This window comes from Mesocricetus auratus, unplaced genomic scaffold (assembly GCF_017639785.1).
Source record: "Mesocricetus auratus isolate SY011 unplaced genomic scaffold, BCM_Maur_2.0 Super-Scaffold_100013, whole genome shotgun sequence".
Classification (NCBI taxonomy): Eukaryota; Metazoa; Chordata; class Mammalia; order Rodentia; family Cricetidae; genus Mesocricetus; species Mesocricetus auratus.
In genome coordinates, this window is record NW_024429196.1 from 22,825,493 (window position 1) to 22,853,029 (window position 27,537).

The following is a 27,537-nucleotide window of genomic DNA, read 5'->3' on the forward strand; positions in this document are numbered from 1 at the left end:
GGGATTAGTCTGCCATGTTTACTAGGACATGGGAAGAACAAATGATGCAACCAGGCAACGTAAACTCCCCTCCCCCAAATGCGCATCAAGTATTCAAAAAAACTTTACAGGGCATTTGCACATTCCTCTGGGATTCCGGTGAACTGCAGAGCTAGGCTTAAACAATAGACTGGGGAGAAGATGGGAGTCACTGAGAATGAAGCGCGAGGTTAAGTTGATTTTCAAATGTCTCGCTGGGACTAAGGCGTTTGTCCTTGGCTCCTGCACTCTTCTGCTATTTGTTCCCACGGTCACTGTCTCGAAGCAGAGAGATTCGGGAGCAGGCACTGTGTCCCGTGGGTGTTGTGGGAGTCGCACCCCGCCAGGTTGTGCAAAAAGAAAAAAAAACCCACTCGGGTCCTTTCCCGCGGATCGATGAGGTGCGAAAGTAGGTGGCCCCATCACTCAAGGTTGCTACCAATGCAATTCGCAACTTTTGAAATCAATCTACCTCCCCCTACTTTTTGCATCATGCAACGGATGCCACCGTTCCTCGGGTTTGCAACCCCCCACCCCTCCCCCGAGACCAATCATTGCCGCGCTCGGGCCTCTGCACAGCGCCCCCGCCCCCTTCCCGGGCCGCACGCAGTCACCACCACCGCCGCCACCGCCACCAAGCAACACGGAGCCGCTCCGGCCACCGGCCCGCCGCCTCTTAAAGGGAGGTGGCCGCTCTTAAAGGGACCCTCGCGCGCCCGGCGGGCGGGAGCGCGGCGGCCCGGTTCCCGGAGGGCCGCGCCCAGCCTAGGCCGAGCGAGGTCCACGCGGCGTCCAAGCGCGGGGCCGTGCCGCCGCCACCGGGAGCAGCATTTTTATTCAGGCGACGCTTAAGGGAGCCCGGCGCGCCCGGTGCATTGTGGGAGCGCCGCGGCCCGTTTTCGGGAGGAGGCGGAGGGCGCAAAGCGAGCCGGTAAGCGGCGGGCCTGGCGAGGGGGGGCGAGACAGCAGGCTTAAAGGGGAATATCGGGCCGCAGGCCCGGCGCGGCCGTTGCAAATCCCCCTCCGGGCCGCCCGGGACGGCCGGGGAGCCGTGCACCGGGGCCCTTCGCGCGCCCTGCCTGGAGAGGGGCCGAGCCCAGGCTTTGGTGGGGCCGCTTTAAAAAAGAAGCGCCGCCCGCGCCGCTGCCTCCTCCGCCGTCGCCGCCGCGGCACGCGGGGCCGGGAGAGGAGGGAGGAGCGGAGGGGGAGGGCGGCGGCGGCCACGCAGGGGTTAATCTTTTCGCCCGCCGACATTTTTGTGTGGCGGCGCGGCCGGGGAGCCCGCCCGCCCGCGCGCGCGCGCGCTCGCAGCGCCGTGGCCACCGGTGTCCTGGCGCTGCGCCTTGGGCCTCCCCGCCCCCACTCGGCCCTCGTGTCCCTCCGGTCCCCGCCGGCGACGGTCACCGCGACGGCGGCGGCGACGCCGGGCCTGCGGCGTGGCATGGCCCTGCCCGCGGCGCCGCACCGTACAAAGAACGCGGCCCGCGCCCGCCGTGCCTTTAAAGGCGGCAGCCTGAGATTTAAGGTGTCCCCCGAGTGGCGTCCTCCGCGTCCGGCCCCATGGAGGGCGCGGGGCCTCGGCGCGCACGCCGCGGCTCCCGGGCCTGTGTGCACGCGCGGGGCCTGGGGACTGGCGGTGAGGTAGGTCTGCTGCCCCACTGCACCCCGCCGCCCGAGTCCTCCCCGTACGCGGGAGCGAAGGGGTTAAACGCGATCTTTAAATATTCATGTCATTGTTTTAAAGGTGTAAACATGTGGCTTCCAGGTCGGACTTACTCTCCTCTCCCCAAAGCACACCCCAAATCCATCCTCCCCAAATAGCTCGAGTTTGCTTCGAGGTTAAGCCCGTGGGACTTAACGTCTCCCTCGACTTGAGTTTTAGAACTGAGTTTTCTGGATGGAAGGTGTCTTAAAACTTTCCTAACCAGAAAATGTAGGGAAATATATTTCCTTCCTTTGGCTGAAGGCATGGGTTGGAGGTAGGAACATAGATGTCTTAGGAAGTGCAGCTTTCCAGTTTTGCACCTGGTCGGGATGAGGTAGGGTTAGATGCAAGGTTTGTTTTGTTTTGGGCGAGGCAGTTTGCTGTTCCAAACCTTTCTTCGAAGTTGAATTGTAATTCGCCATTGTAATTTCCAAACTAGCATCACAATTCCCATCTCGGTAACTTGCTTGGTTCACACTGCTCTTTAGAGACTTTGGGTTTCTTTGAATGATGTGTGAAGTCTGTCTGTAGTTTCCCGCTGAAATCGTTGCTCGCGTCATGTTTGTAACGACGGTTTGGATAACTGCCCAAATTTGGACTTTGTGAAATTTATTTTAAATGAGTGATATGCTTCCCGGGGGATGGAAAACTGTAATTGGGAATTATGTTCTCAGTCATAAATTTTATGGGGAAAGCCGACCCTGCAACTTGGGGTGTATGTAATCCTATGCCCAATAAAGCATCAGTCGGAAAGTTTGTAAACCCTGGGAGCACTTACTGAGTTTTGATTTGGATGGAAGGCTGCAAACAGAAGAGCTTGTGCCAGAAATGCAGCGAGTGGTACCCAGAACCCATAGTACTAGTTATTTCGTGTGATGCTGTTTCACTTTGTAATGAGCAGTAGTGTGTTTTGTCAATGGTGTGTGTGCTGGTTTGTTGGCCGGGGTGTTTGCTTTCTAGGAATGCTAAAAAACATCAGAGAGCTTTGCAAGCACCCTCCTGAACACAGACCATTTACAGCCATTGGAAGTGTTTGGGTTTTTTGTTTTGTTTTTTAATAGTATTCTTTAGTGACTTCTATTAGTTTGGTGCTGTGTTGAGAGGGAAACTTGCTTTTAAAATTAGGATTTAGTATCTTGAAGAATTCTGCCTGGCATAGTGGTGGACACCTTTAATTCCAGTATTTAGGAGGCAGGGCCAGTCTGGTCTACATAGTGAACAGAACAGTCAGAACTATATAAAGGGACTCTGTCTCAATTTAAAAAAAATCATGGGATGCATTTATGTCCTGCTTTCAGAAGTTTCTGATGGCTGTTTTATTATTCTGTGAGAGAGCACAAGACAGTTGGAGGTTTTCCAGCAAAGTCACTAGTTAACATCTCTGCTTTCTAAAGCAGAGCCTTCAGGCTGACAAATCGTGAATACCAGTTCTCTTAGCCCTGTGTGAGAGAAGAACTTTGGGAAGTAAACTGCCCAAGTGTTGGGTATCACCTGAGTGTTCCCACAGCCACCATTATAACCACACTCCCACCTTCAGGTTCAGGAGATTCCGTGATGGTACCCACCGTCTGGTACTCCAGCGTGACTAGAAGACACTCCCTGTGGTCCTGCACCTTCCCCGTTGTGAATTCACTCGATTCTTGCCCGTTCAGAGTGTTTTAACAGTGACTTTTTGTTTGGGTGGTACCTAGGTGGATCACAACTAGAAAGCCCAGTGGATCAAGAGAGAGGGAGGGGAGGGGCTGAACTGTGAAGATTGTGGCCCCAGAACCATGTCTACTCGGGAGTCCTTTAACCCGGAAAGTTATGAATTGGACAAGAGCTTCCGCCTAACCAGGTTTACTGAACTGAAAGGCACAGGCTGCAAAGTGCCCCAAGATGTCCTACAGAAATTGCTGGAGTCTTTACAAGAGAACCACTTCCAAGAAGATGAGCAGTTTCTGGGAGCTGTTATGCCACGCCTTGGTATGTATACCATCTTTTGGATATTCTGCCACCCAGAGTGTGACCAACAGTCAGCACCATATTTTTCCCTGTGTTGCTTTGTTCTGTCAGAGGATCTCAATATCCAGTGTAACTGCTCAAGTCACTTATTTAAAGGAAGAATTTGAAAAGCATCAGAGCATGCGGTTGCGGTTGGCAGGTTTTAAGTTATACAATTGATCATTGTAATAGAGTAAGACTTTTTTACTTTCATTTTTTGGTTAACTGTGGCTAAGCAGAGACTCCTGTCTTTTCTCTTGAATAATCTCTACATTGCCCTAGTGAAGGGTGGTGACTAGGGGTCCTTTGCAAGACATTGGATTGAAAACTTGAGGGTGCACAAGGCTGCTGCAGACTTGGGAGAGAGCATTGGGGAAATAGCTCAGTCACTAAAGTTGGAGGGTCTCAGTGAGTTTGATCCTCCTGACCCACATCTTTAACAGAGAGAGAAAGAGACTGTAGGGAGGAGTGAGGGGCATGTGTTGGTGTTCACTTTTGTAGTCCCAGGGCAGGGAAGGAAGAGGCAGATGTGTTCCAGGGGCTTGCTGGCCAGCCAGCGTAGCCTACTTGCTGATTCACAGGCCAGTAACTTTGTCTCCATAAAAGGTGAACAAGTCTGAGAACTGCCACATAACGTTGTGCTCTGGCCTGTACATGCATGTACACACATGTATCTGTACCCATACACATCATCACATACACACAAAGGAGAGAAGACAGCATGAATTTGAAATTGGCCCCAGAGAGTGCCGACTGGAGCTGAGGGCAGTGTTGTTTTCTTTTCTAAATTCTTTGTGTCATTAGTGGTTTCCCCTTCTCAAACACAGAGCTCACAAGAAATTCTAGGCTCTGAAATACAGTTCTTTGGATGTATTTTACTATGTGCATGATGTAAACAGGCAGGAGTGATACAGGCCATTGAGGAGTGCTGTTTGCTGGTGTGTTTAACATGATTCTTTTTGTTGTTGTTTTGTTTTTTTCAAGACAGGGTTTCTCTGTGTAACTTTGGAGGTTGTCCTGGAACTTGCTCTGTAGACCAGGCTGGCCTCGAACTCACAGAGATCCGCCTACCTCTGCCTCCCAAGTGCTGGGACTAAAGGCTTTCGCCACCAACACCCGGCTCAGCTTTTTTCTTAAAGAACCCAAGACCACCAGCCTAGGGATGGCAGCACCCACAATAGGCTGGGTCCTCCTCCATTATTCAGTAATTAAGAAAATGCCTTACAGCTGGGTCTCATGGAGGCAGTTTCTTTTTTATCATAATTTTATTGATTCTTTGAGAATTTCATATCATGCATCCCAGTTCCATCTGTTTTCCAGTCCTTCCATGTCTGCTCCACCCTTGTAGCACCCCCAAAAGAAAACAAATAAAGAACAACAACAAAAATTCATTCCTCTTTCCCCACTCTCTTTCATATATTCTTTAGTCATAGTGGTCTTGGGAGCTGCAGTGTGTCACACATTATACCCTTTTGCCCAAGCAGCTTTACTTGCAAAATGTTTATTGCAATGAATTGTTGGTCTGGTTCAAGCCTCTGGTTTCTGCTATACCATCAATACTACACCCTCACCAAAACTTCTCGGCTATTCTGTCATTGCTCCAGTCATGGAGAGCCTGTGGCTGTGGTTCTGTAGCCCTTCATGCACTTTGGCAAGTCATAGATTGGATACATGTTGGGCTGGGCCAACTCAAAGCCCTGGATGTGGGCCTGGGTGGTAGCTGAGTCGGTCAGTCAGGCAAGGGTCAGGGCCAAGCCCTCCTGTATGCATGAGGGGTGGGTCCAACTCTCCCATTGCGGAGACATTTTGTGTTTTGTTTTGTCTTTGTTTTTCCAGACAGGGTTTCTCTGTAGCTTTGGATCCTGTCCTGGAACTCATTCTGCAGACCAGGCTGGTCTTTAACTCACAGAGATCCACCTGCCTCTGTGTCCTAAGTCCTGGGATTAAAGATGTGTGTCACCATCACCCGGCAATGGAGGCATTTTCTTAATTGAGATTCCCTCCTCAGATGACTTTTTTTTTGTTTGTTTGTTTTTTTTTGGTTTTTTCGAGACAGGGTTTCTCTGTGGCTTTGGAGGCTGTCCTGGTACTCGCTTGGTAGTCCAGGCTGGTCTCGAACTCACAGAGATCCGCCTGCCTCTGCCTCCCGAGTGCTGGGATTAAAGGCGTGCGCCACCAACGCCCAGCTCCTCCTCAGATGACTTTAACTTGTGTAATGTTGACATAAAACTAGCTGCACACTAAGTAAAAGAATGTTAAGAGCTGGAGAGACAACTATTAAGCATGTGTTAATGTTATTCTAGTGTGATAAGTGTATTCTTTTTTTGATAGAGGGTTCAGTTTTTGAAAAGACCTAGAATTCCTGTAACTTGGCCCGAGCTTCTCAGCCATGCATTTAATCTCGCCCTGGACTACCTTGCTCTGTTCTCTACCTGGACTGTCTCTGTCTCTCAATTTGAATCTCTAGCTCTTTGAGACTCATCTCAGACGTACCCCTTCTTTCTTCCTTACAGTGTGTGTGTGTGTGTTAGACAGGCCTACTCTCCTCCCATAGATAGCTTCCTGACTCCCTTTTTGTGATGAAGAAGGCCTATTGGTAATATTCCTGGAAGCCTGCATCCTCCCTGTAGAGAGAGGTTCATCTCCTCCTCTTTTGTTAGTTGTGTATGTCATGACCCTGTGTGATACACAGTAATGTATTATCAACTTAATTACAATCCACAGTCCAGGATGGCTCCTTGAGCTCTTCCTGTCAGCTACATACTCAGGTTTCGTGACAGTGTCCTCCTCCTGCATGTGCTTCTCTTAGCTTGTCCAGTCTGAGCTCCATGCAGTGGCTCTGGCCAATCACCCAGCTCACCAAGGTCTCTTCTTTATTAGTGTTTCACACAGTGTTTGTAAATAAAACCACACTGGAATGCAGCCTCACTCGTGTGTGAACATTCTGTCTATGGCTGCTTTGGTGACTTAACGGTGGAGTAGAAGCCTAAACTGCTTACTGTTTGTCCTAGTTTGCTTTCCTGTTGTTGTGATAAACACCATGACCAAAAGCAGCTTGAGGAGGAGAAGGTGTTTTGGCTTACAGGTTTCAGTCTCTCCCAAGGGAAGCCAAGGAGGAGGAATACTGTGTGCGGACTTGCTCAGCTAGCTCCTTAAAAATTGTCCAGGGCTACTTGCTTAGGGATGTCACCATGAAATATATAGTATAAATACTCTTGGGAAAATAGAATATCGAGTATAACAACATCTAGGTAATTAATATCTCAAAATAGCTTTTGATAAAATAACAACAGTTATTGTATTGTTATCTTCAAAGAAGTTCTGTGTGAGCCAGGTGTGGTAGCACACACCTTTATTCCCAGCACTTGGTAGGCAGAGAGGCAGTCTGATCTCTGAGTTTGAGGCCAGGTGGTCTACATAGTGAATGTAGTCTACAGGGCTGCATAAAGAGACTGTCTCAAAAAAACAAAGAAAGGAAAAGGAAAAAAGGCATCAGTCACATAATTCAGGAGTATAAAATAAGGAAAACAAAAAGTAAATGTTCAAGCCCTCAGTAAGGTTCAAATTTTATGCCATCTTCTATCAGTGACTTCACAATTTTATTCCTATTTCCTGTCCTGTACTAATTATATTTTGATTTAGTTGTTATTGATGGCACATACATAGTTTGGTTGATAGTATAGAGTTTGCTGTTTTATTGTAGAAATCTTCCTGCAAAATGTTGCTCATACAAGATAAAATGCTTTTCTTTTTTCCTTTTATTTTTGGTTGCTGGCAACATCTATCTTCCCAGGCATTGGGATGGATACTTGCGTCATTCCTTTGAGGCATGGTGGTCTTTCCTTGGTTCAAACCACAGATTACATTTATCCTATTGTCGACGACCCTTACATGATGGTAAGTTTAGCCTTGTGTATTTTTGTAATTGGAACTATTTTATGTGTTTGGGTTTGATTTTGGCTGGGCTTTGTATGTGCCTTTGGGTTTGGATTTTATGTTTTATGTTGTGTTTTTCTGCTTTTGCTGTATCCCAACTATATTACCCTGCCCTGACTACTGCAGTCACGAAAGCTGACACGTCTCCTCTCATACTTGATAGTGAATGAATCAGGTGGAACAGGGAGATCTCTGCTGCTTTTATACCTGAAGGTGTACAACAGTAGCTGTTGCTTTGAGAGAGAGCTGGTGATTGGTCGTGTTCTCTGCATTCTTTCCTTGTACCTGTCTCTGACATTTGCAAAGTTTACTTCCCTGTGTTTCTGGCTGGAAATGTTGCTGTACTTTGTAATAACACTGATTCTAAATGTTTGCTTGCACAAATAAACAAACCTGGGAATCCCATCACAATTGGATCTTATCTCCCCCCAACACACACACACACACACACACCAATGTTCCTCTGTAACCCTGGCCGTCCTAGAACTCTCTGTGTAGAACCTCAGACTCAGAGATCTGCCTGCCTCTGCCTCCTGAGTGCTGGAATTAAAGGTGTGTGCCACCAAGCATGACTTACTTAGAATTGGACTTCTTCAAACTTTTATTCTTGGAAATGTTAGAGTAAATTGGTTACTACCTACCCAGCCACCTGCATGCCCACACACCTCTGTATTATATGCCACTCTATGATCTAGCAAATCATTGAATTAAAGTTCTAGCTATTGGGCAGGGGAGATGGCTCTGTGGGAAAAGTACTTCTGTGTAAGCGTGAAGACCTCAGGACCCAAGTAAAAGCTGAGTGGCAACACACACCTCTAATCCTCATGCCAAGAAACAGACAGGAGGGCTCCTGGGTCTTGCTAGCCAGCTGGGCTAGCCAAATTGTTGAAATCCAGGTTCAGTAAGAGTCCCTGTTTTGAAAAATAAGGTAGAAAGTGACTGAGGAAGACACCTGACCTCAGTCTCTGTCCTCCACATGGGCATTTGCGCGCACACACACAAAGTTCTGCTACTGTGCAGACACATTTATCAGTCATTTGTTATGTGCTTACAGCCAGCAGCCTTTTAACCCCACTTCCACCAACCAGGAGACACCAATGAAGACATGGGAATATCCCACTTGTTCAAAAATGCCAGGTGTCTTTCCTGGCCATGGGGTAGGAAAATGGGGACATTTCCCATTTAGGGACAGTATGAGTAGACAGGTTGTTAGGAAGTATATTCCCGTAAAGCAGCACACTCGCGTGTCCCTCCCTCCTTCCAAGTGGCAAAGCTGCCCAGAATCCATCCTTTCCTAGAATCTCTTAAAAGCATGTGAGAGCAGCCAGTACCGTGCCGTCTGCCCATGGCCTATGATGCCACCTCTAGGCTCTTTGTTGACAGTGCTTGCTGATGTTGACAGTGGGTCTGCAGAAGGCTGCAAATGTGCCTGGAATTCACAAGGACAGAAACAGCACTGCAGATGATGTGCTGCTTTCATGTTCATTATCCTTATATTGGAAGGAAATCTTGTTATTTTTCTCTTTAGGGTCTATGAAAAAAATTAGACAATGGCAACTGAATAAAGTCTTCCAGAGCAATAGAATCCTTATTGCCACGTTCCTACTGGATATTGGTTAAATTCTTTATAAAGCAGTAGAATTTACTGGGAAATGCTTTTTTTCCCTTCAATTTGTCTTTAAGCCTGTATGCTTCTTACTTATCCTATTTTGTTTTTCAAGCAAGATGATTTTCCTGTTTGTTTCTTTCTTACAGTTTGAAAAAGAAGCTGCAAAGTTTCTTAATCCAATAACATAAAACCCATCTCTTAGTCTATAACCAGCTAAGGCAACCTTCCCTGTCGTCTGCTGAGTGCAGGTTTCCAAGTTCACCTTCAGGTGACGGCCTCAGGCCCCTTGTTCCCTGATCTCTCCAGACAGACCATCCGTGCTAACTACCTCTCTTCCCAGCACCTCAACCCCACTCCCATCTTCAGTCAGGGCTCTGAAACTTAGTGTGGGGAGGAATGTGAATTCTTTGGGGTGAGTGGGTGGCTGAACAGTTAAACGGAGGTGCAGCTGAGAGTCATGTCCTGGGAGCTGCCCTCCTGGAAAGGCCCGAGTTCTTGGAGGCCACTGCTTCATAGGCTCCATCTTTGTTTCTACAGATGGCAAATCCCTGAGTGTGCTTTCTCACGTCTCTGCTCTCTTCCTAGGGCAGGATAGCATGTGCTAATGTCCTCAGTGACCTCTATGCAATGGGCGTCACAGAATGTGACAATATGCTGATGCTCCTTGGAGTCAGTAATAAAATGACTGACAGGGTAAGTCAAAGGTTTGACTTCCATTTATATTTATAAACATGGCCTCAAGTGTTACAGCTCTCCACTTTGGGGCATTTATCTGTAAATTAAAATAAGAAATAGCCTCTTTTTCTTCTACCTCCATTGACAGAAAGCTAATATGTGTGTGTATGTGTGTGTGTGTAGGGGAGACTTAAAGCTTGGCTGTACACTAATAGTGCCTTAATACTGTGAACCAAGCATTGCCTTGCTGGCTCAGAACGTAGCAAGCAGTCTCTGCTGAAGGCTGAGGCCCCCACACTTTCACATGCTCATGTTTCTGTTACTGCCTGGTAGTCCGGCCTTTTTACCTATTCTTTGAACCAGGCGTGGATTCCTGTTTAGGTTATTGTTACTTGTTTTTATTTTATGTGCATGAGTATTTGCCAGTATGTATTTGAGTACACCATGGGTGTATTTGGAACTGGAGTTAGATAGTTGTGAGCTGTCGTGTGGGTCCTGGGAACCAAACTCAGGTTCTCTGTTAGAGAAGCCATGTTCTTACCATTGAGCATCTCTCTGTCCCCATTATTTAGGTTATTTTGACAAGATGTACTTTCTTTTCCATAACACCCTCCCCCCATCAGTTTGTCATGGTTTATTGATAACCCAGTTTCCTGTGGTCCTTTTTTTTTTTTCTTTTTTTAAAGCTATATTATGTATGCAGTGTCCTGCCTGCATGTATGCCTGCACACCAGAAGAGGGCACCAGATCTCATTATAGATGACTGTGAGCCACCATGTGGTTACTGGGAATTGAATTCAGGACCTCTGGAAGAGCAGGCAGTGTTCTTAAGAGATGATGAGCCATCTCTCCAGCCCTTTTTTTTCTCTTTTTTTTTAACCTAGCAGTGTGTGCTCTGAGCAGTAGTAGCTAGCGAAGGTTTTGCCGAGGATGTCTTACCTCACATCTCTCAGCAAGTCTTCCCATTCCTTGCCAGACATAAGCCTCTTTGAAAGCAGGACAGTGTATGTGTCCTTAGCTTGTCTGGTGTTCTTTGGGACTAGCAGAGATCTGATTTCTAATAGTCATCAGACTCTGGGCCAGCTCTGTAGGCAACTCATTATACTCCCTGATCTTTTTGGACTGCATTCACTTTGTAACCTGTAACAGCTTCCAGCATTTGATAACATGCTTACAGCTAGAAACTCTCCCTGATTTATTGTATCCTGCCCTGCCTGTCAGCTTTTGGCTCTCTGGAGATTTTTATCTTTTTATAACTACAAATATAGAACCATCCTTTCTTGGTTTTGAACAGAATTGCATGACTTTTTATCTGTGTCCTTTTAAACCCTAGGAAAGGGATAAAGTGATACCGCTAATTATACAGGGTTTTAAAGATGCGGCAGAAGAAGCCGGAACCTCTGTAACAGGCGGCCAAACAGTGTTAAACCCCTGGATTGTTCTGGGAGGAGTTGCCACAACTGTCTGCCAGCCCAATGAATTTATCATGTAAGTTGGCTTTTGTTTCATGTCTGAATCTGTTTTTCTCTCATCCTCTCTAAAAATAAGATATATCAAGGTGTCATTCACTTGCTGTACAACTGCCCCATTTAAAGTGTGCAATGCGAGCCGGGCGTTGGTGGCGCACGCCTTTAATCCCAGCACTCGGGAGGCAGAGGCAGGCGGATCTCTTGAGTTCGAGACCAGCCTGGACTACCAAGTGAGTTCCAGGACAGCCTCCAAAGCCACAGAGAAACCCTGTCTCGAAAAACCAAAAAAATAAAAAAAAATAAAGTGTGCAATGCGCCGGGCGTTGGTGGCCCACACCTTTAATCTCAGCACTTGAGAGGCAGAGGCAGGTGGATCTCTGTGAGTTCGAGACCAAGCCTGGTCTACCGAGCGAGTTCCAGGATAGGCTCTAAAACAATACGGAGAAACCCTGTTTCGTGTGTGTGTGTGTGTGTGTGTGTGTGTGTGTGTGTGTGTAGTGCGTGGGTTTTGGCCTATCCAGAGTACAGAGTAACTGAGGCCCCTTACCACACCTTCATCACCCCGAGCAGGAATGCTTCCACTTAGTAATCACTTGCTGGTCCTTCACGTACATCTTGGTTGGTCTCACTTAGTGTCTTCACATGTAGTCTTTTTAATATTCATAGAGTTCATAGCATATATGGGAACTTTGATCCTACTTTTGAGCAATATTAAACCTTGTAAATTTCGCTTAACAAAAGTACATACCATGTTATTCAGCAATTTCTTTGCCTTGTTTTGTTTTGTTTACTGTACTTGGGCTTGAACACAGATGTCTAAGTAAGTACTGCACATTGAGCTCTGCCTCCATGTCACCGTTGTAAGTGTGCAGTTCATTGGTTTTGTGAGTACAGGCTTGAGCAGTCATCACCCTCTCCATTGCCCAGAACGTTTGCATCCTTGCGGCCCACCTGTCTGCATTAGCAGACATTTCCAGTTCTCTCTTCCCCGAATGTAAGGATTTGCCTGTTCTGAGGACTTTATGTAAATGGAACAAATCTCAGAACGACATTTTTTTAATAGTGTTTTTGTTTGTTTGTTTGTTTTGTTTTTCTAGACAGTGTTTCTCTGTGTAGCCTTGGCTATCCTAAAATGTCCTTTGTAAACCAGGCTAGCTTTGAACTCACAGAGATCCACCTGCCTCTGCTCCCCAAGTACTGGGATTAAAGGTATATACCACCAACACCTGACTCCATAGTGCTTTTTTGTGGCCTAATAAGCTTTTGTTTGTATATACCACAAACCTGCTTATTGATTGGTCGAATTTTGAGTTGTTTTCTCCCATTACTGTGAATGCTCTTCAAGTGCAGTTTTGTTTTATTATTTTGTGTATGCACAGACACAAGTTTTCCACGTCCCTTCTAGAAGATGTTCTATAATGTCATTCTGTATATAGTCAACATAGTGTGGCGTCCCACTGTGGTTTTGATTTGTGTTTCCTTGATGACTGGTTCAGGCATCTTGTCTTGTAGCTTTCCTTGGGGTGGGGAGAATATTTCTCTGCGTTCTTTGGAGATAGATTTCAACACAGATTGTCACTTTCCGTGTAATGTTAAGAAAAGGCACCTCAAACTGGAGGTGTGGCTCAGCTGTTGAAGGCTAGGCTCACAACCAAAATGTGTAAGAAAATGCACCCTGTCCTATCTTTTGAAGTTAGTAGAAATTCCATTTATTTGTTTGTTTGTTTGTTTGTTTATGGGGAGGTGGGGGGAAACTTGGAGAAGTTGATTCTCTGTCACATGAGTCCTACAAATTGAATCCAGGTCCTGAGAGTTGGTGGCAAAGAGCCACTGAGTTCTTTCTGGCCCATACTTCAGGTTTTGATGAGTCAGTAGTGGTATATGTTTGCCTGGGCCAGAATTTAAAAGATAAGAAGAATATAGTAGAGTGGCCCCGATCTGTGCAGAGAGCTCAAGGCTCCATCGTAGGCACCCTCTGACTAGTTTTATGTATTTGCTATTGGAAGTTTGGCTATGTTTGGTTATTTTGATGCCTTAACTAACACTCCAAGAGGAACCTTAGAGTAGCTCAAGTTCTAGGAATTCCTAGGTCAGGTGGGGTGTGCCCGTAATGCTGACAGCCTTCCCTTCATAAAGGTTCCACTCCACAGCAGCAAACAAATAAGCCAGATTCTCCATACACTGATTGACAGTGGATCAACAGACTTAATCTTTGCTATTCCACTTGATGGTTTTTTGTTTGTTTGTTTTTTTACTTGTTTGTGGAAGGAAATGGCTCTGCTATTGAGGTCCAGCCCTCTCTCTTTCTCTGTGTTATTATTTAGGGCTGCTGTGTAAAGCAGCCTTTGATCTTCCTGTCATAGTCTCCCAAGTACCTCAGATGACAGACATGTGGATAGCACTGTGCCCAGCTTTTGCCTGGTGGTTTGACTATTACTCATAAGAATGAAATTGAGCACATTGTTCACATTTCCCTGGTTTTTAATTAGTGGAAGCTCTTTTGACTCCAGTAGCTGAAGACATTCCCATTAAGCATCCTGTGTCTTACTTGGAGACCTCCTTCTCCTAATAGATGACATATGAAGTCCGAAGTTCTGTCTCCAGCAGCCACATAAAAGCTGGGTGTAATCCTAGCACTGGGGAGGCAAAAGCAGGCAGGTCCCTGGGGCTCACTAGCCAGTCAGTCTAGCCAAAATGGTGAGTTCTGCTTTCAATGAGAGACCTTATTTCAAAAAATAAGGTGGTAAAAGACTGAAGATAACACCTTGGCTTCTTCCTAACTCATACACGTGTGTTCATACACATACATACACACAACCCCCCAAAAAGTACAAAAATACTTTTTAGCAAAATTTCCCTCTTTGCTTTAATAATGCATTAGTTCCCTTGGTTAGTATGACTACAACATGCTCTTTTTTTCCCCCCCCTTAGGCCAGATAATGCAGTACCAGGGGATGTGCTGGTGTTGACAAAACCCCTGGGGACACAAGTTGCAGTTGCTGTGCACCAGTGGCTGGATATTGTAAGTAAAGAGCTGTTGGAGTGGGTGGAAGGTGGAGGTGAGCTCAACAGTTAGCTCTCAGAGTTGCTTTTTAGTTTCAGAGAGATTTTTTGTTTGTTTTTGTTTAAGTTGGAAGAAGGATTGGGAAATGCAAACTTTAAATTTTACCCCTGTAAGGTTATCAGTGAAGTCCTTAGATGAATCATCCATATTCTTATAAGTGAAAATTTAATCCATCTAATGTTTTAAGGAAGTAAGGCCCAACTTGAGGCATCAGATTATGTGAACGAGAATTCTGGGAAGTAACATTCAGAATTATATAAATAGAGTTAGTTGTTGACATGTTAGTCGTGAGGTTTGGGGTTGTTGTTATATGCTAGTGTTGCCTTTAAATTAATTAGTAGCTAAGAACATTTAGATATGTGATTCTTGTGGAGAATGAAGAGAGGGATATTCCCCTAAGTATTATCCCACAGAACTGTCATCTTTTTTTTCTTTCTTTTTTTGCCATGACAGCTCCAATGACTAAGATATTGCTCTGCCCTCATGTATCTCGGTGTGTTTAATTTCTATAACTACCATCTGAAACTACCAGTCTTGAGAAATAATTGGGAAAGAATAATAAAAGCTTATGTAATTTATCAGCCATTTATCTTAGCTTGATATAGCCACAATGAAATCTTGGAGCTCAGCAATTGAGTGCACTGGCTGCTCCTCCAGAGGACCTGGGCTCTCTTCTCAGCATCGACTTGGTGACTAACAACTGTTCAGGGGAACCCAGTACCCTCTTCTGGCCTCTGTGGGCATTGTATGCATGTGGTGCAGAGACCTAATTGTAGGTAAAACACCTATATACATAAAATATTAAAAAATGAAATCTTTTCAGCTGGTAGTGATACACCTTTAATTCTAGCACTCAGGAGGCTGAGGCCAGACTGGTCTACAGTGAAAGTTGCAGTAAAGCCAAGGCTTCACAGAGAAACCCTGTCTTGAAAATTACAACAATAATATTAATACATAAAATTAAATCCCCCAAAATTTTTAGTCTCAGAGGTGGTAACATTCACTTATTTTCCCTCTTTAGCCAGTAATATAAGCCATACTGGAAAATTGCTGTGAAGATAGGCCACAGAAGTACTGTCCAGCATGACTCTTTAGCCTGTACAGTCTTGCATGATGGGTAGGAGTAAGACAGGCATAGGGGTGTCACGAATGAGGGGGCCAGGGCCTTCTGGTCTCTCCACTTCTGCTTCACACACCATTGCTTAATTTATTTTAGGTGACTACTAAGAATTTTAAAAAGCAAGTTCCAAATACTGTGTAACAACATAATGACTCTGTGTGTGTGTGTGTGTGTGTGTGTGTGTGTGTGTGTGTGTGTGTGTGTACACAAGTTAGAGGCAATTGTCATATAGTTTTAGAATCTATAGTCTAAGATACTGGTTTTTAACAGGCAAGGAATGATAGGTACAGACCACAAAGTGGGTGTTACTTCTGGGTGAGATGGGAGTAATGGGGTTAAGAGTAGATGGAAGTTATTCCTAGCAGTGGGTGGAAGGTTATTGGATTTTGTGATACTGGGATCTAAATTCAGACTCACATATGCTAGGCAAGCTCTACCACTGTAGTCCTGACCCCAGCACCTTGGGTATTGTTTATAGTGTTCAAGACAGATAAGTGAATGCATGAATCTTAGAACAATTAGTGGTCTGTGGTATCTTTGTGCCATGAACTTAACATCATGGTGCTAAGTAAGACCTTTTTGTCCCTTTGTTGATACTTTATTTGCTCACCCAAGGCTGTCCTCAACATAGACAGTTGAAATTTTCACATCTATTTGTATCAAGATAGCTTTGATGCAGGAATTGGTTTTTAAAAAGTATAACAAGAAACTGAAGCCATTTACCTAATAGATGAGATGGGAAAGAGAGCCAGCCAAGCACATAGGAAAATTCTGTTCTTCTTGCAGTGCTTAAGGTTTTGTGAATACTAGCCAAGCGCTTGCCTGAACTACAGCCTCAGCCCTTGAAAGCAATGTTATAAAGGGATTTCTACCTGGCCAAATATAAGAGTGGGGTGCATAGGTTTACATATCTAGCTTGCTATGGTATTTTACTATGAAAATGTGGGATGAACAGACAATGCCTTGGTGGTAGTCCCACTGAAAAATACTAGTCACAGAAGAGCACAGTTAGAACATTTTATGTCTTTACACACTAGATAAATAAAGTTTCCCAGTGACTAGGGTGCGGCCTAGTGGTGGTGCAGGATATGCTGAGCGTGTGTGAGGCCTGGGTTTGATCACCAGCAATAGGCACACATATTAGACATACCCCAGCCCCAGAAGATGACTAAGAAAATGTTCGTTTTATAATTATTTAGAAGTTAAGAGGAATCACATTTTATCTTTCTCTCACCTGTGTTCCCATGGCTAGCCTGAAAAATGGAATAAAATTAAGCTAGTGGTCACCCAAGAAGACGTAGAGTTGGCCTACCAAGAAGCGATGATGAACATGGCGCGGCTCAACAGGACAGGTATGGGGGAAAGCACTCTGTTGCAGGGTTAGCAGACGCTCTGGGAAAGACCAAGTAACACATACGGGAGGTTAGTTGACTGCATCCAGTCATAATTCACAGTGGTCTTCAGTCATACAAAAAGTAAAGAAACCCAGGCTGGGGAAGAACGTGACTGGTGGCCAAACACCATCATCTTCTCTTGGTTTTGTTGATTACTACTGGGAATCTATAGGCAGATGGCATTTAATTTACAGTTTCATTTATGACAGCTCCCTAATACTTTTCAGCTTTTTAATGTGAAAGTAATACTGGTTGATTTAACCCTGTTGTAAGTTGAGGAGAACCTATGCATGGCATGTTTCTGATATAGTGTCTCCACTCTGTCTCATGTCTACAATGTACCCTGTCAGACACACATTTTGATCAAATTACAACCATGATTCTAAGCAACTCACTTGTTACATTGCAGTTGTGAGAATAGCTATGAGAGCTTAGCTGTTTTTCTGTGATAAGAAGAGTCAGCCATCACCGGAGGACTGGAGGACTAAAGCATCCTGCAGGCCCAATGGGTTATTAGTTGTGTTTTTTTTTTTTGAGACAAAGTATCAGGTATCACTATGTAGCCTTGGCTAACCTTTTACTCCCAGAGATCAGCCTGCCTCTGTCTCCTCCGTGCTGGGATTAAAGGCGTGTACCACTATGCCCCCACCTTCCACAGATTCTTTTAACAATGTGTCTACAATGTTTTGTTTTCTTGAGGCAGTCGCATGTGGCCTGGGCTGGCCTCCATTGACCTTGAATTTTTAGTCTTCCTGTCTCCTGAGTGTTGAAATAATTGAATCACTGTTTTCATGTAGTGCTAGGAATCAAATCATGTCTAATGCAGCCTGATCTTACGGAGGTATTTTCTTAATTGGGGTTCCTTCCAGCTTGTGCCAAGCTGACATAAGATGAGCCAGTATACTAAGGCAATCCAGGATACTGTTTAAGCTTTTTTTTTTTACATGTCTTTATGTGTCTGTATGTATGAACATATTTGTGCAGGTGCCCTTGAAAGCCAGAAGAGGGCATCAGATTCCCTGGAGTTGGAGTTACAAGAGGTTGTGAACCTTGTGTTAGGTACTAGGAACAAAACTTGGATTCTCTGGAAGAGCAGTAAGCACTCTTACATGCTGAGCTGTCTCTCCAGCCCCTACTTTAATCATCTTATACTGTTTTATTGATGTTCACACCAGTTAAATATTTTATAATTAAGCAGGGGTCACTTCTCATGGGTCTTTTAAAACCTTAAGCATTATTTCTAGAAAGTTTGTTTTTAGCTTTTGTTCACTGCCCCCACCGCAGTATTCCTGTGTGAATATGGGTGTGTGGGTGCCACGGCGGGACTTGCCTGAGAGCCAGAGGACGATCTCAGTTGGTCCTCACCTTCCACCTTGTTTGGTGCAGAAGGCTTGTTTCCTGCTAAGACAGTCCCTGCCCCTGCCTCCCATCTCACCTGGGAATGCTCCATAGTCTGACATGCTTCTGGGATCTGAGTTCAGAGCCTGGTGCTTGCATGGCAGGTGCTTCACCCACTGAACCCCTCCTCCACCTGCTAACATCTCCTGACATTATTTGCTGCTTACAAATCTGCTGTATTTGGCAGTAGAGCAAAGCTAAGTCAGCAGAGGCAAGATGGGCTTCAACAATTGTTGCTGGAGCAAGTGGACATCATATGCAAAACCCAAACAATCTAGGCACAGACCTTTATCTTTCATAAAATTTAACTCAGTTTATAGCAAGAATGCCCAAATCTTCCACAAATATATTTTCCCAAGCCTTTCTCAGGAGGCTAAGGGAAGAGGATCATAGGTCAAGGCCTGTCTGGTTAAAAAGTTTATTGCCAACCTGGGCAAAGTGGTGAGGCCCTGTCCCAAAAATCCAGAAAGAGATAGGGGGAGCAGATGGGATTATATGCTTCCAGTAGAGAAGTCATTTTGGTTTTGTTGTTGGTTTGAATTTTCAATACAATATCTATAAGTTTTGTATATAATCTAGTACACACACACACACATTGTTTTTGGTTTTTTTGAGACAGGGTTTCTCCCTGGCTGTCCTGGAACTTGCTCTGTAAACCAGGCTGGCTTTGAACTCAGCTCTGCCTGCCTCTGCCTCCAGAGTGTTGGGATTGAAGGCATGTGCCACCATCTCTTGGCTCAATATAATACATTTTATCATATTCTTTCCCTTCTCTAGAAAAGTTTTTAAAACCAATGCAGATCATTAGAGAAATAGCAATGCCTAAGTTAAAAACCTCTTGTTTCTACCTGGTTCCTGTTTAGAACATGTTTACTATTTTTTCTTTAAGACCTTTGTGTTTTTGCTTTGAGAGATTTCTACCTATTGTTGTCCTACTATAGTAATTAATTCTCATTAATGGTTTTAGGAAGTGCTGTTACAATTTGACAAAGTAGTAGATTGAGCTCTTCACTTAGGAGGGAAAGTTCACCTTGTAAAGGTGACGATTCTGATACATTGTTGATAGTGAGTCCCCCATCACCACCACAACACTTACTAAAGCATACTTGAATAGCACTTGGGAGTTGGAATTGCATGTTACTTGAAAGATCTAATTAAACTAAATTTTGGTATATAGCAGTTGTACATGATTTCATGTTATGTATCAAAATGCTTTGAAAAAGTACTAGTAGTGAAAGAGAAATGTAAAAGATAGTTGTGGAATATGTCTATTTATATTTTCCTTATGTGTCTCATTTGGTTAGAGAATAAAATACCTTTTTTAAAAAAAATTGTTCTTACTGAATAAGGCTAAATGAATACTATAACTGAAAATATTCTTTAAGTCTTTGTCATGTTTTTCTTTAAAAAAACTATGGAAAATAGCTATTGCAAATTATGTCATTTTTGATTACCCAGAACTTTGTGGTTATTTTTAAATCAATTTTATACTTTAAAAATAACAGCTAAAAAATGTACAGAAGAAAATTATGCATAGCTGTCCACCCCAAAACAGCTTCAGTTTGCATTTTTAAGTATTCCTCCATGGCTTTTAAACATTTCCCTTCAGCTTACTGTTGGTTTTTTTTTTGTTTTTTTTTTTTTTTCTTTTTTTGGTTTTTCGAGACAGGGTTTCTCTGTGGCTTTAGAGACTGCCCTGGAACTAGCTCTTGTAGACCAGGCTAGCCTCGAACTCACAGAGATCCGCCTGCCTCTGCCTCCCGAGTGCTGGGATTAAAGGCGTGCGCCACCACCGCCCGGCTACTGTTGTTGTCTTAAACTGGTGGTCATTACAAGTGCACAAGTAAGCTGCTCTTACTCCTTTAGCATTGCTGATTGTTTATCCATGTCATATACACTGACACACAGCATGTTGAATGACCAAATCATGTTCTAGAGAAAAACAGTCTGCTTTTGAAGAGTTCATTTTAAAATGAAACTTCTCATAGTTTTTGGCTTACTAAGAAAATAGAGCAATCAACTGTAGACACACTGACATTTGCCAGTAGAGCAAAGCCAGACCAGCAGAGGGAATAGATGGGCTTTTTGGCAGATGGTACTGGGACAAGTGTGGATCCATATGCAAAAACAAAAATAAAAGATCATTGTCTTCCATAAAACGTAACTCAAAATAGCTATAGATTTAGATATACTAAAGAACTTTAGACCTCCAAGAATATAACACAGAAGATTTAGTTAGTAGTAGGCCTGGAGATGGCTTTTTAGATACAATAGTTAGATAAACAGTTTTACACTGTCTGAAAGAAGAAGATGGATATTGACTATAGTTAAGATAAAACCGTTCTGTACACAAGGCACTTGGGAAATAGCTCAACTGAGAAAGTGCTTGCTCACATTCTTGAGTACTTGGGTTCAGTCCCCGAACTCGCATGAGAAACTAGCTGTGGTGGTATACCCTTGAAGTCCCTGTGCTGGTAGGTGGGCCCCTGGGGTTTGCTGCCAGCCAGCCTATTATAACCAATGAGCCTCAGGTTTCAGTGTCTCCAAAAGCAAAAGGAAGGACTAGAGAGATGGTTCTGTGACTAAGAGTACTGGCTCTCTAATGGAGGACCTGGGTTTGATTCCCAGCATCCATGTGGCAACTCACAGCCATCTATAACTCCAGTTCCAGAGCATTGGATGCCCTCCTCTTCAGGCCTCTGTGAGCACCAGGCACACAAATGCAGCCTACACACCAATCCACATAAAATAATAAAATAGTTTTGTAAATCACAAAGCAACATGGATGGCACCTGAGGAATAATTCCAGAAGTTACTTCTCATCTCCACATGTACACATACACCACATACATGTGCACACACAGAGATGAAAAGGCACGGCATAGAGTGGGACAAAATCGTCTGATGGCCAGAATTCATGACAAATTTGTAAATCCCAAAAATAAAAGATCTGAACTGATACCTCACCAGAGAAGATCTACTGACAGTAAGACATCCAGAGATGCTCAGGTTATGTGTCCTGAGAGAATCACACATGAAGACAGTGAGGTGTCCTTACACCTATCAGAATGCCAAACTGCAGGCACTAACACCACCAAATGCTTACAAGAACGGGAAGCAACAGGAACTCTTGTTCATTGCTGGTGATAATGCAAAGTGCACATCCACTTTCCAGCAGAGTTGGGCCTCTTGTTACAGAACTAATGTTAAAAAGTGCTGTGATCTAGCAGTGGTGAGCTGGCTGTTTACCCCAGAGGGATTGTCACACAGAAATCGGCACACATTGTTTATAGTGCCTTTGCCCTTAATTGTCATGCTTAGAAATAGATGAAATGGCATGTCCATATGGTAAGATATTACTGAACAGTTTTTTTTCAACTTATACTTCTTTTTTTTTAATTATTTATTTATTATGTGTACAGTCTTTTGCCTGCATGCCAGCAGAGGGCACCAGATCTCATTCAAGGTCATGTGGTTGCTGGGAATTGAACTCAGGACCTCTGGAAGAACAGTCAGTGCTCTTAACTGCTGAGCCATATTTCCGGCCCCTACTGAACAGTTTTTAAAGGCGGGGAGCTGCCAATCAATGAAAGCGCCTACTGCGTGTTGATAAATGAAAGAAGCCAGTCTGAAAAGATCATGACCTTCCTGAAAAGGCAAACCATGGAGGCAGTATGAGATGCGTGGCTGCCAGGGCTGAGAAGGAGGCCCACGAGGCTAGGGCAGTGAAGCCCCTTCTCATGATGTGTGCTACACATTTATAAGCACACAGTGAGCCCTCATATAAATCATGGATCCTAGTTGACGGTAAAAATACAAGTTTGACTCATTGAATGCACCAATGCAAAGTGTTCCCATAGGCCATATGGGAGCCCTGAATGACATTTTGCTCAGTTTTTGTTTAAACAACTCAGTTGATTCTTTTTCCCCAATGCTGTTATGAGTAAGAAAACCTGAAGGCCTGGTACGGCACATGCCTGTAATTCCAATACTTGGGAGGTGATGCAGAAGGATTAGGAATTTGAAATGTTAGTAGATTGTGGGTTTGTTTTGACAGGTTTCCTCTACAGCTTTTTCATTTACTAGGAAGTTGGCCTTGATGGAACTGTTCTAGGTTCCACATGGCTGATTGGCTTAAGCTGCCAGAAGAACCCAGCTTCCAGCCTCTGACCCTGGTCTCTGATGACTTTCTAACCCTGCTTTGTGCCGTCTCTCCCTATAGAGATTTGAGTGGGGAAAGGTGAGTTTTTCTCAAGTCACTCCTCTGCCTCTCTCAGCTGCAGGCCTTATGCACACGTTCAATGCTCATGCAGCCACTGACATCACAGGCTTCGGGATTCTGGGCCATGCACAGAACCTGGCCAAGCAACAGAGGAACGAGGTGTCATTTGTGATTCACAACCTTCCTGTGCTGGCCAAGATGGCAGCTGTGAGCAAAGCCTGTGGAAACATGTTCGGCCTTATGCATGGGACTTGCCCGGAAACATCAGGTACAAGGACCCTGTTCCCTGATTAAGAAGCCTTGGGCACCAGTGAGTCCCCACTTTGTATGAGGTCAGGCATGACGGCCATGCTTCTCCCTGCTGTGGGTTTGCAGTGCCCTCCAGTGTGACTGAGATGCTGTCTGGAGTTGACTGAAGCTGTGTCTCCCTTTTGATACAGTGGTGTGGAAGAAGCTGGGCAACATTGGTCACATCTCATTCACTGGAAGCTTAATCCTTGAACTCTAACAACCACAGATAAGATTAAACAGGCTGCTCTTTTTTTTTTCTTAAAAAATATTTAAATTTGGTGTTTTAGCAGAACATCACAGTATTCTCCATTACTTAGACAACCGAGTCAGGGTAGTTACAGTCTGAGGTTAACCTGTACAACATAGCAGAACCCTGTCTGTCTCAAGAAAAAGAGCCAGGTGTGTCTTGTACATGCTTGTAATCCTCTTGCTCAGGGGGCAGAGACAGGAGGATGACTTCAAGTTTGAGACAGCCCAGATTATGTACTGAGATCCTGTTTTAAAAATAAAAAGTTGGCCGGGTGGTGGTGGCACACGCCTTTAATCCCAGCACTCGGGAGGCAGAGGCAGGCGGATCTCTGAGTTCGAGGCTGGGCTGGACTGACAGCCTCCAAAACAATACAGAGAAACCCTGGTCGTAAAACCAAAAGAAAAAAAAAGACTAAAAATAGAAAGTTGTTTTAAGAGTAGAATAATATGGAGCTGGAGAGATGGCCCAGAAGTTAACAGCATGTACTGCTCTTGCAGAGGGGAGCTTCCGGTACTCACTGGGCAGCTCACCACTGCCTGTAATGTCTCTGGCTTCCATGGACACCCTCACTCATGAGCAGAGGTATAAGTAAAAACAGTAATGGTCTTTTAGAAAGTGTGGCATGGTATGTACTATGCTTCAGGGTGTATGTCCTTCAGGGTGTATATAGTATGTTTCAGGGTGTATGTACTGTGCTTCAGGGTGTATGTACTGTACTTCGGGGTGTATGTAGTATGTTTCATGGTGTATGTACTGTGCTTCAGGGTGTATGTAGTATGTTTCAGGGTGTATGTACTATACTTTGGGGTGTATATAGTATGTTTCAGGGTATATGTACTGTACTTTGGGTGTATATAGTAGGTTTCAGGGTATATGTACTGTGCTTCAGGGTGTATGTACTGTACTTCGGGGTGTATGTAGTATGTTTCGTGGTGTATGTACTGTGCTTCAGGGTGTATGTAGTATGTTTCAGGGTGTATGTACTATACTTTGGGGTGTATGTAGTATGTTTCATGGTGTGTGTTACTTCCCTTTTGCCCCCTGTTTCTCTTTCTCCCTTTCCCTTGCTGCCTCGGTTTCCTTCTAAGTTCTCTTTATCTTCTAGTTTTTTTCTTCTTCAGTTTTACTCATTTCCATTTCCTTTTCTCTGTAACTACTTTTGCATACATTCCTAGACCCAACTCCCAGGAAACTGGTTGTCATGGGCCTGGGTCCCTAAAAGATTCTGGTATCAGTCCGGGGGTAGAGCCCACAGAGCCCTCTGGAAAGACTTGAGATCCTCAATGTATTGCTCAAAGCAAAGTGTTTTGTTTCTTGTTGTTGTTTGTTTTTTGTTTTTTGTTTTTTTTTTTTCGAGGCAGGGTTTCTCTGTGACTTTGGAGGCTGTCCTGGAACTAGCTCTTGTAGACCAGGCTAGTCTCGAACTCACAGAGATCCACCTGCCTCTGCCTCCCGAGTTCTGGGATTAAAGGCATGCGCTACCAACGTCCAGCGCAAAGTGTTCCTATAAGTAGTTAGAACTGCTTCAGCTGCTGTCTAGCTGGAACCGTTTCTGCCACCAAGTCGGCACCAAGTAAGTATTCATGAGTTAGCGACCACAGCCACTTAATTTGTTCCTTCGTTTTCTGAAAGCTTTTCCCTGGTCACTTAGAAACTCATCTGGCTGCCAGAAAGGAAAACTGGTATTTTTGTGTTTTGTAGAAAGTTAAGAGTCAAGACTAAGTTCGAGGCCAGGCTGGACCGACAGCCTCCAAAACAATACAGAGAAACCCTGTCTCGTAAAAACCAAAAAAAAAAAAAAAAAAGAAGAGTCAAGACTAGCATTCAGGTATCTTCAAAGCAAGACTTTCTGATGAGTCTTAAGTTTAAAAACATGTCACAACCTCATTCTCGGAGAGATGGGGCGTCCATGCAGGGAAGCACAGTGGGAGTCCTTCTCTTGTTTGTGTCCTAGTGTGGAGGAGAAGGTCACTGCCCCTGTGATTCTGACCCCGCACACACACCTTTCTCTTCTGTTTCCATAGTGTGGAGGAGAAGGCTGCTGTCCTGTGATTAGGTAGATTGTTTTCAGTTTGGAGTTAGCTGGGCTCGTTAGTGTGCTAATGTAGTAGGAGTTTACCAACAGATCACTTGCCTTGTCTCTGGAGTGCAGCAGCCTCTTGATGTGAGTCAGCTTTGGCAGAGGCACAAAACCCTCTTCTCTCCCAGCGCCACACATATAGTAACCTCTTCTCTTTCTTTGCCAGGAGGCCTGCTAATCTGTTTACCCCGTGAGCAAGCAGCTCGGTTCTGTGCAGAGATAAAGTCCCCCAAATATGGTGAAGGCCACCAAGCATGGATTATTGGGATTGTAGAGAAGGGCAACCGCACAGCCAGAATCATCGACAAACCTCGGATTATCGAAGTCGCACCTCAAGTAGCCACGCAAAACGTGAATCCCACGCCTGGTGCCACCTCCTAATCTAGACAGAAATAGCTATTGGATTTTGTTTTTAAATAGATCTATTTCCTTTATCATCACTTCAATTAAAGACTAAGAACAACAAAAATCTCATTGTGTCTACACATCTGGTTGACCCTAGGTCAGTTTGTGAGTGGATGCAATTAATAAAATGAAATCCATGGCCTTCTTTTCCTGTTACATTAACTGAAGATGCACCCAACCTCGAGGCAGCTTCTGAGTTGAGAATGATATTGTTATCCAATACTGTTGATTCATTTTGAATCTTTAGATGCGTATCTCTTGCCGCATAGGCTTTCTAAAGGTGCTTCCCACCCCAAGACATTACTGAGAGCAGTGTCACCTGCAGTCTGTGTCGTCTCATTTTCTATGTAAATGTCCCAGTTGGCATTCTAGAAAGACAGAATTGGTAAGTGACATGCTGGTCTCCCAGTAGTCAGAGGGTTGCATGATTCCTTCGAGTCTTTGATTTGTAAAGCTGAGTCGAACAACTCGAGGGCATTTCTTTGACCCAGGACATTCTCCAGTAGCTCACTCAGTTCAGTAAGGCAGTGCTTTACTCTGCATGGAAAGCACTTGGAGTAAAAAAAAAACACACACACACACAACTTTTTTTTAAAAGCTTTCCTGATACTTGCAGTAATACCATTAACGGTTCTTCACCAATAGGAAAAAGGATACTTTTTGCAATGTAATTAGATGTTCTATAGTGTGACAAGGAATTGCCTTCCGATAGGGGGTTCATGTATAATACTCATTTATAATTCAATATCTAATTTACTTCGCAAATAATTTTTAAATATAATCAATAATAAAGACTGTTCTGTGGATGGTAGCGTTTAATACATTTTATATTTTGTATAGTGATTTCAGGCCTCTTGTTTAAAATCAGCAGCTCTTTAGCCTAATTCTTAGCTTCATTTTGTCTCTATGCTCATACTTTTCTGTGCACGCATTTTGTGATCTGTGTTAAAAACCTGCATTGCCAACATTGCAGCTCAAACATAAAAGTTGTTATTCAAATAAATATTTAATTTTTTTAATTGCTCTTGTATAATCAGATGCCCTTTTTAGTATTATTTTAGAAGCATTTGGGAGGATTTTGCCTAAAGTACAATTTATTGGGGAAAACTAGATTTTAGTTTTATAAAACTTTTAAGTCTTTCATGGGACCTATATTTTCTTGAATTAAATTTTGTAGTTCTAGAACAAATAGGCAATCTACAAAGGTGTTATCTGTGTTTCTTGAAAACAGGGGCTTCCTTATCTTTTAACCTCTGAGGCAGCTGGGGGTTCCCATTGTTAAGCACAAGGGCACTGGTTCCTCGAACGCCTGTCTTCAGTAGAGGAAAAGCATCACTTCCTCAGGTCTTTCTCTCAATGCTTCCTGCTAACAGGCCCCAAAGCTGCACTTTGTAAACTCGCCCATCCTCACTCCTCAACACAGAAACCCAGGAACCTGCCACTGGGCAAATGGAATTCCCTGAAAGGAAGAGGCTGAAGCGTGGTTGTGTCCTTCAGGAGCCACAGGACCTCCTGTGTCCACCTAGAGCTGGAACTGAAGCCACCAAGCCTGGCCCCGAGCAGAGGAAACTGTCAGAGAAGGACATTAACTGGACACTTTATAGGAATCTCTATGATGTTGGTCCTTGAAAGTACACACCAGTGGTCTGCAAAATAAAACATGTTGGAATCCTGAGTGCAGAAAACATACTGTTGGGTTTCTTCTGTTTTGTTTTTCTTAAATAGGTGAAATCAGAGTTAATTCTATGCCCGGGTCTGACCCCAGAGCTAGTCCTTTTCTTGGTGGCAAACTTGTTGAGAGGAAGTTAGATAGTTAATACCCTGAGCAAATCATGAAGACTCAAGAAAAGAAAATGCCAGGGACTTAAGAGGGCCATGGATTCCATGTCCAGGAAAAGCCCTTGGTCTTTACTGGTGT

The 27,537-nt window shown here is 44.2% G+C and overlaps 1 protein-coding gene across 3 annotated transcripts; it reads left to right on the forward strand.

The window, feature by feature from the left end:
- Window positions 1-633: 633 nt before the first annotated feature.
- On the forward strand, window positions 634-27,294 carry Sephs1 (selenophosphate synthetase 1). Of its 3 annotated transcripts, none has more exons than XM_005081242.4 (9): window positions 634-949; window positions 3,415-3,688; window positions 7,500-7,603; window positions 9,837-9,944; window positions 11,260-11,414; window positions 14,327-14,417; window positions 16,832-16,931; window positions 22,649-22,861; window positions 25,381-27,294. In XM_005081242.4, exons 2-9 carry the CDS (start codon window positions 3,496-3,498, stop codon window positions 25,593-25,595), a joined length of 1,179 nt encoding a protein of 392 aa, XP_005081299.1. In that variant the 5' UTR covers window positions 634-949; window positions 3,415-3,495; the 3' UTR covers window positions 25,596-27,294. The 3 variants fall into 3 exon arrangements, with proteins under 3 accessions (XP_005081299.1, XP_005081300.1, XP_040611443.1); XM_005081243.4 differs by lacking the exon at window positions 634-949 and adding an exon at window positions 1,533-1,659; XM_040755509.1 differs by lacking the exons at window positions 634-949; window positions 7,500-7,603 and having other exon boundaries at window positions 3,602-3,688.
- Window positions 27,295-27,537: the final 243 nt, after the last annotated feature.